We start from the raw sequence: 12101 nt of genomic DNA, 5'->3' as shown, positions 1-12101 counted from the left end.
TGTTTGGATTAGATATATATAGTCAGCAAGTAAAATGATTGGATTACAGCTACTCTCATATGGCAGTCTAGTATCACATTTTATGTTAACCAAAATAGTTTACAGATTTACTATAAATTTGGAGACCTGTAGGCCTAAATAACATTATGGGACCAACCGTAGATCTAGATGTGATCATCATTGACATGTAACTAGTAGCTGGCAATGTGCATTGACTTGCATGGAGGAATAAAGTTCTCTGAAGTTGGCTATTTGTTAATAAAATGCATGAGTAATGACATCAGATAAGGGTGGTGGTAGCTAATTGGTCATTCATAGAGTTGAAGAATTACACATAACTATATTCAAATGCTTTGCAGACCTACTTTCTTTGCAGACCTACTTTTAAATGCTTTTCTAAACTACATGTATTTTTTTGGTCTGCTGTGAATGAGTTTCTGGTCACTTATTAGCTATGTGTGCACAGTGTCTGCATTTTGGTTAAATATCTGGCAAGTTAAAAGTAGTTTAAATCTCAGCGGCTCTTAAGCTGTAATGCTACATGTGTACTGCTTAACTGTGTTACCTGATCCTGGTGGTAGCTGTAGCTTTATACCTAAATTGTGTGTTTAAAAAGTGCCAAATGTTCACAACTGGTACAGTGATGTGTGAAGTAAAAGCTCCTTAATGAACCACAAAAAAAAAACTAATATAGCTGCTACCAGTCTGTCACTATCAAATCCATTACCTTCAGTAGCCACAATCAGTGCTTTGATACAGGTAAGAATTTTTTCTGGCACATTCTAAACTGAGTATTAATTGTGGTTTACTTAATGTTGCATAGTGTGTGTCTCTGTGTCTGTATGTATGTGTGTCCGAGTAAACAAGGCAGCATAGCCAAGTGGTCAGAGCTAGCTTGGTAATTGAAAGGTTTCAACCAGGTTTGATTCCCAGTTGCTGCTTTGCTCCAGTCTACCCAGCTGTTAAGTGGGGACCTGGTAACAACTGGGGAAGCAGAGGAAACAGACCATCCATAGCTCTGGTACAACATATGTAGTGGATGAAAGTACAGGGCTGCTCACACATTCATGAGAGATATATATGGTACCAGCGTTGAAACCGGTGTCACAGTGATATATGTTTCCCCGGGTAACGTGTTTCCCGCACACATATCCCTAGGGATCCGTGTTTCCCCGCACACATATCACTAGGGATCCGTGTTTCCCACCAAAAGCTGTCAGTGATGTGTTTCCCGTAGCGATTTTTAAAAATATTTCACCGCACACACAGCGTATCCCTAGGGATTCGTGTTTCCCCGAACATATATCACCAGGGATCCATGTTTCCCACTAAGATATAGCCATCGTGCAGTAACTCCAAGGTCCTATGGCTAGCTAGTTGCAATCAGTACGCGATCCAACCATTCCCTCATGATTCAGTAGATATTATTGCTATCTATCTAATAGACACCCATGTATATTGCATGCAGGTGTATATAGCTATAGTTAGCTAACTAGCTACATAGCTACTATATAAGCTAATACAATAATTATACTATAGCTAGCTATACTAATAATGATAACTATAGTCATTTAAAATAAACTTTGTTGCTCTTCTCTGGACCTGCTCAATAAGTGTGATGTCTTTGACAGGGGCGGATCTATATAGGATCTATAAAATCAAGGTACTAATCTCTTGGGTAGAGGTGTGCAAAGTACACTTCCCAGCATGCAACGCATGCTGGAACTAGGGGGGTCTCAGCATGCCCCCCAGAAAATTTTGAAAAATAGATGCTAAAATACTGCAATTTGGAGACATTCCCACATAAAATTCGTAATATTTTCTGCCTGTAGATTATATAATTATCCTGCCTTTAGATTATAGGTATGGCTCTCTGAAGCATTTTGCTAATGGAAAAGTTTGGGTAGGTACAGACAACCAAGTACATGATGCACGCCTCTCACAATTGCACAACACTGAATAGGTGCGTGTTAGAATAATAATGTTGAAAGTGGAAAATTTTGAAATTTGAACAATACAAGATTGAATCTGAGAGGAAATTGTGTGCCTGAATTAAGTATTGCCATACATATTAACTACACAAATGGATTTTAAACAGATCAATGCACTTCATTGTATGTATAGGTGCAGGCAGATTTGGAAAAATTTCATAACAGAACCAACTACATATTTCCAGTGAATGTTCTATTAGAGTAGTTAGCTGACTGCTCTATTAGAGTATCTCGATCCTGTACACCTCCAGGTCCTTGTTGCATAAACTTTAGCATATAAATCCACTGATAATACCTTGGAAAGATGTTTATAAGGTGGTTTTATGAGTATTTGTATTATTAGTGATCATATAATTATGCTAAGACAAAATTTCATTATAATTCTCAGCATCATATTGATCAAGTAAAGCCTATAAAATATGAAGGGGGGGCTTCAGCCCCCAAAGCCCCCCCCCCCCCCCCCCCCCCCAATCCGCCCCTGCTTGATATGGTTAGGTTTCCAAATCACTGAACAGTATAAAACTTGCGATCTCACTAAGGAAATATACAAAGTTCTCTTGGCTGTCACTGCTTGATGCTTGCTAAAGCTGCGATGGAGCAGTCCTAGCATTCTGTAGGTCTTAGGGATTATGTTTTTGTAGTGTTGATCCCAAGATAGGTCTGATGATATTATAATACCGAGATTTTTAAGTGAACTATTTTTTAAAACCTGTGTGTCAGCTATTTTGTAATTAGTGATGACTTTTGCATTAATATAGGTGGACACTCTTTTTTGGATTAAAGAACATAATTATATCTCATACTCCACAAAGTTGCTGAGTCTAAATAATTTTGAAATAGTGAAATATCTCCAGGACTACAAACAGTATTATAAAGCTTGGTGTCATCAATGAATAGTAAAGTTTTACTGATGGTAACACAAGATGGTAAATCATTCATGTAAATAATGAAGAGTAGGGGTCCCAAAATACTCCCTTGGGTAACCCTAGATAGAACCGGCAAGGGGGTAGATAATGACTGACTGCATGCCAAAGCTGTAGCTACATTGATTAGTTATACATAGCTGCAATCACATGATTTACTCTATATAGCTAGAGATAGTATTTTATTGTATGCATATACTTGTAGCTACTGTTTTATTAAACTGATGCTATAACTACATAGCTAAATCACAGCACAGTTTAGCAGTTATAGTTGAATGCCAGTGAATGGCTTAATTTCCTCCATCAACATGCATAATTATAGTATTAGTTGTATAGGTATATGCATGGCTAGCTATATGATTATTAAAAGTGCATGCGTGCCTATGCTAACACTACGTATGTTGCACATGACTTTATAAAGGGGGAAACATATTACCCGGGGAAACACATATCACTGTGACTTGTAGGTCGCTAGCGAGTTAGTGATATGTGTGCGGGGAAACACGGATCCCTAAGGATATGTGTGCGCGAAACACGTTACGCGGGGAAACATATATCACTGTGACGCCGGATCACTACTGCTGACCCGGATGACCCGATAGCAATCCGGGTCAGACATGGATGTGACCCAGATTAATTAAAGCCGAGGAGTGCGATAAGAGCTATGTTATGGGTAGTCTCGAGCGAGAGAGACTACGTTTTTAGTGTTCGATTCGTGTTGAGTAAACAAGTAGTTATGTGATAACTAAACCGGTAAGTTTATGATTTAAAATCAGTCAGTGAGTTTGATTCCACGTAGCTACTGTGAGTTTACAGACAGCAATTGGGTGTGGCTTCGTGCATACCTAGTATTACAATTTCCCGATATATTAAAGTGGGTGTGACTCACAAAAATACTTATCCTGCTGCAAGACTAGACTATATAGACTCGCACAATAATCGATTAGTGGACGTGGCTCCACGTAAGCTTGCAGACAGCAATGGACACAGTTTCGTGTTATAGACTGCACTTACTAATAAATGGGCGTGGCTGAGTGTATGTTTGTATTATTTTTATTATTTGTTTACTGTACAGAAACCTCCATATGGAGTATATAGTACAACAGATTAAATTAAGAATAAATAGTAGCGATTGTACTTAGCTATAATTAATACATTGTTTAAATGTGCTTAAGGTAGGTGATTCCACAGTACTGCTAGATAGGTTATTCCATAATTTAATTGTAGAGGGGTAATAAGAGTAAAGGTAAGAATCAATTCTGGAGTGTGGCTGCAAAAATCGTTGATCGTGACCTCGTGTTTGGCTTGCTGTTGGGATTAAATAGGTTCCATTATCGATGTGAATTTGTCTATGCACCATTTTATACATCATAACTAGCTTCAAATTGCTCCGTCGCTGTTCAAGAGTTGGTAGATTCAGGTGATCTAGTATCTCAGTTACACTAGCCCAGGGTGATTAATTGTTTGTAATAAACCTTGCAGCTCTTCGTTGGACCATTTCTAACTTGTAGATGCTACTGTTAGTGTATGGAGACCAGACAGTTGATGCATACTCTAAGATAGGATGTACCATTGCTAGATAACACAGCTTCTTAGTTTGTTGAGTGCAAGAGCTAATATTACGTCGCAAAAAGGCATTGGCTGAGTTTGCTTTACAGGTAACATGTTGGATATGGTTTGTCCATTTCAGGTGTTCATCTATTGTTACTCCCAGGTAAGTGGCACTGGTAGATCTACAAATTTGATGTTGTTTCAGAAAATATGTTGAGTTAGTTGTTAATATCCTGTTAGTGATCTTGAGGTGTACACATTTGCTAAGGTTGAAAAACATTTGCCAGTCTTCACTCCACCTCACTATGGCATCAAGGTCTCTCTGCAATACTAAAGTGTCTTCATTTGAATAAATCGGTCTAAAAATAAGTATATCATCAGCGTAGAGTCATATCTGAGAGTTCACTAGAGCTGGTAGGTCGTTAATAAAACAAGTAAATAGTAAAGGGCCAAGTACTGTACCCTGCGGTACACCAGAGATAACTTCACACTGCTCACTAGTTACACCATTCAGAACTACTTGCTGTTGTCTTTGTCCAAGAAAATCTTTTATCCAATTGACAAGTTGTGGACAAATTCTGTAATGCTCAAGTTTTTGAAGAAGTCGTACATGTGGAACTTTATCGAAAGCTTTGCTAAAGTCAAGAAATAAAGCATCCACTTCTCCACCGTCATTAAGTATTGTTGCAAATTCATGAATTGTGTAGATCAGTTGTGTTTCACAGGACTTATTTTTCTGAAAACCATGCTGTTCTTCTCGAATAAGTTGATGATTTTCCAAATGAGAGCTGATGGAAGAATAGATGATGTGCTCTAGAACTTTACAACAGATTGATGTTAAGGATATTGGGCGGTATTAGATGGTAATTTACGATCTCCCTTTTTAAAAACAGGCACAACAGTAGCATGTTTCCATGCATTCAGATGGAAGGTGACCTTGATGCAAAGAGGCCCTAAAGATCAGCACAAGAAATGGCGTAATGTAGTTTGCAAAGGTTTTTAAAAATCGGGGTGGAATTTGGTCTGGACCTGGAGCTTTGTTTACCTCCAGGTTTTCTAATAAGTTTTTAACACCTTCTGGATTAATACTGATAGGTTCCATTAGTGGGATAGGTAAATTTTCAATATGTGGTACAGAACTTAAATCTTCTTTAACAAAGACAGATGAGAAATAGTCATTCAATAAGCTTGCTCTGGTTGCTGTATCAGAGATCAGAGTGTCTCCTTGTAGTAATGGTGGTATGCCACAGTAGTCCTTCTTTTGACTCTTAATGTAACTCCATAACCTCTTAGTTGTAGAATATGTTCCAGGGGTGACTAAGTGTTGAATATAGGAGTTGTGGGATTGCCAACATGTCCTTTGAACTTCTTTCTTAATCTGTCGATATTTTTGCCAGGCATCACTAGACTTGGAATGTCGGGCCAAATTATATAGTCTTTGCTTCCTGTGAGATAGACGTTTAATGGCGGGATTCATCCAAGGGGGACTATGGCCAGGTTTATAAGTTCTGGATGGAATCATATCTAGACACTTTTGACACATTTCCTTGAACACTTTCCATAAGACATCAACTTGTGTATCCATATCATGTTCCTCTAAAAACTGTTCACTAGATCTTGTAATATATTCACTGATGATATCATTGTTTGCCCTGTTCCAGAGTTTATAAGATCGCACTGAGGGATTGCTTTATTGTTTGACTTCTACAGTAGACTTCACATACACGATATCATGATCACTAATCCCTGACAATGGTTTACAACAAAGTACTAATGATGGTCGATTTGCTAGGAAAATATCAAGAGTATTTACATATCTAGTTGGAAAGTTGACAGTTTGTGTTGTAACGCGATAAGTGGGCGTGGCTCACAAAAGAACTACGCGACCAGCGTTAATAAGTTTACACGTTGTTAAACGAACAATTTCGTTCCTCACGTGATCCAATCCGGATAATTTGTAAACCGGGATGACACGGAGAAAATGTGACCCGATCTGCTGTATGGTACACCTTTTTGTGGGTTACTAGTCTTGCCCCAGAAGAATTATGACTCTTAGCACCTGCACGAGTAGCACACAGATGTCCCAGTTCTGGTTCACCAGGTAGGCATGTGGTAGCTGAATGTAGGGCTGGGCAATAGTGTATACATATCAATATTGCTACGATAGCATTTTTTCAATCGTTCGCGATATTTTAAAAGCACACCTATCGATACTGTAAATATCTATACTCGGACGATAGTAGTAAGGGTATTGGCAAAACCGGGAGGGGAGGGGGAGTGGGAGATTTCTTGGTAAAACCGGGAGCGGGAGCTGGGAGATCACATGCACAATACTACAGGAAACTGTTAATTTTTGCGCTAAAGATGGTTTATTGATGCAGAAGAGGACTCATGCAAGTAGTCTCCCCTCCTTTCAAACATGAGATATTATACGAACTTATACAAAGATCGAGATACTCTAATAGAGCAGTCAGCCGAAACAGTCTCATGTTCTGTCTCTTAACTGCCACTGACTGCCAGTAGCTTGTTAATGTATTTTTAATAACAAGGTGAAAAGTCTTAGTGCTTTCAAATTTGAAAAAATCTTGTTGGGTGGGAATCATGCTCCCAGAATGTCACCCATATCATTGTCTTCCTTTTTGTAGTTATGTGCTTCACTCCATGTATGACATTCATTACTATAAGTTTACCCAGACTTTTTGACCTGCTCCACTGATTTTATTCTACCAAGTTATTGTTGCTCTGGTTGCATAGACAGTTTGCTACATCCAGATGGTGTGTGAACTTTCACAGTTAGTTACTGTCAGTTTATAAATTCAATAACTATTTGGAGTTTGTACAGCAAGAAATTTTGTTTGTGAGTTAGCAATAAAAGTTCTTAAATTATCAGACTGATTTGATTGATTGATTTATAAGTTACCCTCTGAGTCTCTGACAATTGGCAACTACCATTCTTCCTTGCCAGAGCAGCATACAATACAGACAAAATCAATGAACATAGCTAGTAGCTAACAAGTACAAAACTTAACACTTGCATGAAAAAAATATACATGGATACAAATGCAACAATCAACTTAAGGCAAATTATAAAAATGACTGAACAAATACACAAAAACAAAAAAACAGCAAGAACAGACACAACAGAGATTACATGGTCTGAAGCTGTCCAAAGCACCATGCACCTTTATGAACTGGAGTATATGTGAGCACTTCCTGTCTGAAGGAACAACTCCACTCTGCAATGAACGTTAACAGTATAAGGTAGCCAATGGAGCGCCTATCTCGTTTGGAAACCTAAGACAAGTGCTAGCTATCTGACTTCCTAGGATCCAGAGAGTTCAGATGAGACAGGACCAAAGATTCAGAAATCTTAGCAAAAGTGAATGAATTAGTGTCACATGAAGTAGCAGGTATTGCAAGGTTGTCAGCTTTAGCAGATTGATGTGATGAAGTGACACATCACTGCTACAGTTTTAAAATGTTTAATAAGAGAGTCTGAAGTAAATGAATCATTCAATGCTGCTTTTATGGTATCGATTCTTCCAATTATGTTATTAGCGCATGACTACATATAAGATGGACAATTCTTGTTCTGCAACACTGATGACTGAAAATGATCTATCTTGGCTTGGTGTAGGTATACCATGACTTTGAGGACAAATTTCCATTCCTATACTATCTAATAATTATATAAAAGAGATTTCTGATAGTTACGTTCTTCGTCCTTTTTCTTAAATAAATAACATGTATCGTTGTCTATATACATTGGCCATATCTCTGGAATGCTTCAAGGTATCAAGTTAATATTTAACACAAGATATAGATAAATATTCAGTGCCTTATATTTTAGCTACAAAAGAGAAGTATTGATCATTGAGCCAAATTGAAAAGGATGCATGCACCTAAACAATCATGAGTAATGAATACTGTGGCAAATAGTGAACTTTACTACAAATTCTTAGTGATGCTCACTATTTGCCATGGTAGCTATTCACTACTCATTTTTACTGTTTAGTTTTCCTAGCTACCACCATAAGTAACTATAGTATAGCTACCACCATTAAGTCAGTGGAACAAGCCATAGCATGAGAAGGACAATAGTGAGTCTGACATTACTAATGGATTGGACTTATAGAATATAGTGTTCACATCGGAATGCATCACTTCAGGGACTGTGCGTGGGGACAGAACTCAAAATGAAAATTTTTCCCAAGATAAATGTTGATTTAGTAGAACAATTGAGTAGCAAAGCATGAGGTGGACTGGTGGAGCAGGTCAAAGAGTCTTATAGCAATGAAAGTCAAACATGGAGTTTGAAGCATACAGCTACAAAATGCAGACAGTGATGGATGTCACAGTATAGAGCAAACCTTGGATGTCTAAGTTTGTACAGTATCGAACTATTCTCACCATGTTTGGTCAACACTATCTTGGTGAAGGTATCTTACTTCAGCCACCAATAGACTTTGGTCGTAAACATTCCTACAGAACTAGATGTTCACCTTGGTTTGCAGACATTTTTCGATTCAAAAAGAACTTCAGTCAGCACTTCTTTTGGCATCAGGCTACAGTGTGGTGGAATTCACTGCCACCTAATTTATTTGATGACATTACTAATTTTCATGATGGCCGGTCTGCTCAAGTACCTACATGACTTGTCTTGAATTGTTTGTTCTTTTGTAATTTAATACTGTGACGGTTGTAATAGTTATTTATTTATGTTTGTCTAGCATAGTTTTGTTTGCTGTGTACTATGTATTGTGTATTATGTGTACTCCAGTACTGAAGAACGGCCTTGCCCCGGTACTGCGAGTTTAAATAATAAATCAATCAATCAGTGACTTTCTGGGAGCATGATTCCCACCCAACATAATCTTTTTTAAGTTGCTCTAAGGCTATAGCTATTTTTAGACTTTTCACTTGTTATTACAAATAAATCAACAAGCTACTGGCAGTTAAGAGACAGAATATGATATTATGAGACTGTTCTATAAGAGTGGCTGACTGCTCTATTAGAGTATCTCGATCCTTTTCTGCATCAATAAACCATCTTTAGTGCAAAAATAACAGTATTGTGTACGTGATCTCCCAGCTCCCGGTCCCGGTTTTACCAAGAAATCTCCCACTCCCGCTCCCCCTCCCCTCCCGGTTTTACCAATACCCTAGTAGTAACAGCGATAGCTGTCTGTGAAATGTGCAGTGCTTTCTTTTGCTGAAGTTATTGCTTAAGCTAACTCTCCTTGTCATTGACTTTCGATCCGGTGTGATGCCACGAGTTTCTATAAGCATGCACGTTATAAATAAAATATGGCGGATGAACACGAGGAGCCTGTAGAACTCAGTTCTGAGTCTTCTGACAGTGAAAGTGATGTGCAAAGTACGAGTAGAAACTTGCAGCCACTTGAGGGAGCTACTAGCGTCGTCTGGAAATTCTTTGGATTTGAAGCGGACGATGATGGAAGGATTTTAGTTGCTGACAAAAGGAAACGTAGAGCAGTGACTTGTAAACGAAGTTGAAATATACTACTGACACTAGCAACTTACATTTTCACTTGAGAGAACATCACAGAAGTGAATATGAAGGAGCAGTACAGGCGAGTACAGAGGAAACGCCTCAATGTAGCACGAAGCGGGTCGTGTCCGCACCAGTTACCCCACAAATTACTATCCAAGATAGCCTTGCTAAAGCAATGCCTTTACCGCATAATTCAGTAAGGTACAAAAAGCTTACAAAGGCTGTTTGTTATTTTATATGCAAGGACCAACAACCTTTTGACACCATTAATGACAGTGGGTTTAGACACATGTTGCGTGTATTTGAACCTCGTTATACTCCTCCGGATCGGAAGACTATTGCATTGAACCATATTCCTACCATGTACGATGCTGTCAAAGCAGATATTACAAAACAAATTGCTGATGATGTCCAGTACTTCAAGATCACAACAGACCTGTGGTCTTCACGAGCTAGACACAGCTACATAGCTGTTACACTCCATTATTTGACAGTGTCATTTGAAATGAGGTCACATTTGGTTGAGACAAAGGAGTTTGCAGCAGCTCATACTGGTGAATTGATAACTGAGGCATTGGAAGAAGTGCTGTCTGAATGGAATTCAAGTCATGAAAAGTTAGTGGCTGCAACCACAGATAATGGGTCCAATCTTGTTCGTGCCATGGATTTGTTAGGTTGGACACGTATCAGTTGTTTCAGCTATACAATTCAGCTTGCTATTGAAAAAGTTATGGATATTCCATGAGTAAGTAGATCTGTTGCTCGTTGTAAACAGTTAGTGGGACATTTCAATCATTCTGCAAAGTCATCATACCTATTAAAGCAAAAACAGTATGACTTGAAACATAAACAACATCGTTTGATCCAGTCTGTGGCCACCAGATGGAATTCTTCTTACTGTATGATGGAGCGCATCTTAGAACAGCAGCAGCCTCTCTCAGCCACCCTATCACAACTACGAAAAAGTGATCTTATGCCTACAGATTCAGAAATTAGCACAATGTATGATTTTGTCCAATTCATGAAACCCTTTGTAGAAATTACCGAAGCCATTGGGAGTGAGAAATGGGCCTTCATTTCATCAGTTCGACCACTTATTTATCAGATAACAAACAAATATTTACTTTGCTCTGAGGATGACAGTCCTTTGGTGAAACAAATGAAACAACAAATGAAACAACAAATGATAACCAAGGTGAATGAGTATTATGGAGATGGTTGTGACTTGGAAGTTTTAAATAAATGTATGCTACTAGATCCTAGATTCAAAAATGTTTCATTTGCATCTAGTGACATTCTACTTAATGAACTAACAGAAGTATCCAGAAACAGAGTGAGTGTTGCTGCCACTGCTTCTAGCTCACACGTACCCTCATCAAGTGCCACCACCTCTAGTACTCCTGTGTCAAGGCATAAAGAAGGAAAGCTAATGAAATTATTAGCTGACATTGTTCACACTCCAGATGATTCTCTTACTAACCCTTCAGAAAAGGCTTGTATTCGCTGTAGATATCGTCTCTCCCATCATTTTCAATTGCCAGCGACGCCATGCATATTATAATTATTATGCTACATAACCTTTGCTATCTATAAGTAGCTAGCTACAGTTCTACATGCATTTGGCAGCTACAAAATAATAACATGGGTCAAGGTTGTTGGCTGGCAAAGGGACAGAGGATAGCACCCCCGATTGAGAGTCAGCAGGGTACATGCCAAAAACACTCATCATCTCTAGTACACTACCTCACAGTGAATTGGTTACGTCTACTTTATAGATGGCTGCAAGCTTAACCTGGGAATTTTGCAGAAAGACATATAGGAAGAGCTACATTTTTAGCAACTGTGAGGTAAGTAGATGCGGCTAATTCATGATTCATTATTTTTTATAGCTATTTATCATTGCATGGCAGTGGGATTCCTTCAACATCACTACGTAGCTAAAGTTGTCAAAGGAAGTGACAAAAGTAGCTACTGATTCTTTAAAAATTTGAACTGTTGATGATGTCTTGTGGTACTGTAGTAGATTAAATTCTGGTATTATTCTTGGAAAACATGAGTCGTTCTTGGAACACATGACGTCTATTGAAGTTTGATAGTGGAGAAATGGCTGGATCTTGTGAA

At 38.4% G+C, this 12101-nt stretch overlaps 1 protein-coding gene across 1 annotated transcript; it reads left to right on the top strand.

Moving 5' to 3' along the window:
- Positions 1-9772: 9772 nt before the first annotated feature.
- Positions 9773-11541, top strand: LOC136246718 (E3 SUMO-protein ligase ZBED1-like). The gene is made up of 3 exons (XM_066038272.1): positions 9773-9961; positions 10225-10707; positions 10756-11541. Exons 1-3 carry the CDS (start codon positions 9773-9775, stop codon positions 11539-11541), a joined length of 1458 nt encoding a protein of 485 aa, XP_065894344.1.
- Positions 11542-12101: the final 560 nt, after the last annotated feature.

Source organism: Dysidea avara, chromosome 1, assembly GCF_963678975.1.
Source record: "Dysidea avara chromosome 1, odDysAvar1.4, whole genome shotgun sequence".
Classification (NCBI taxonomy): domain Eukaryota; kingdom Metazoa; phylum Porifera; class Demospongiae; order Dictyoceratida; family Dysideidae; genus Dysidea; species Dysidea avara.
The sequence above is the reverse complement of the archived record's forward strand: the minus strand, read 5'-3'. Positions and strand labels throughout refer to the sequence as shown.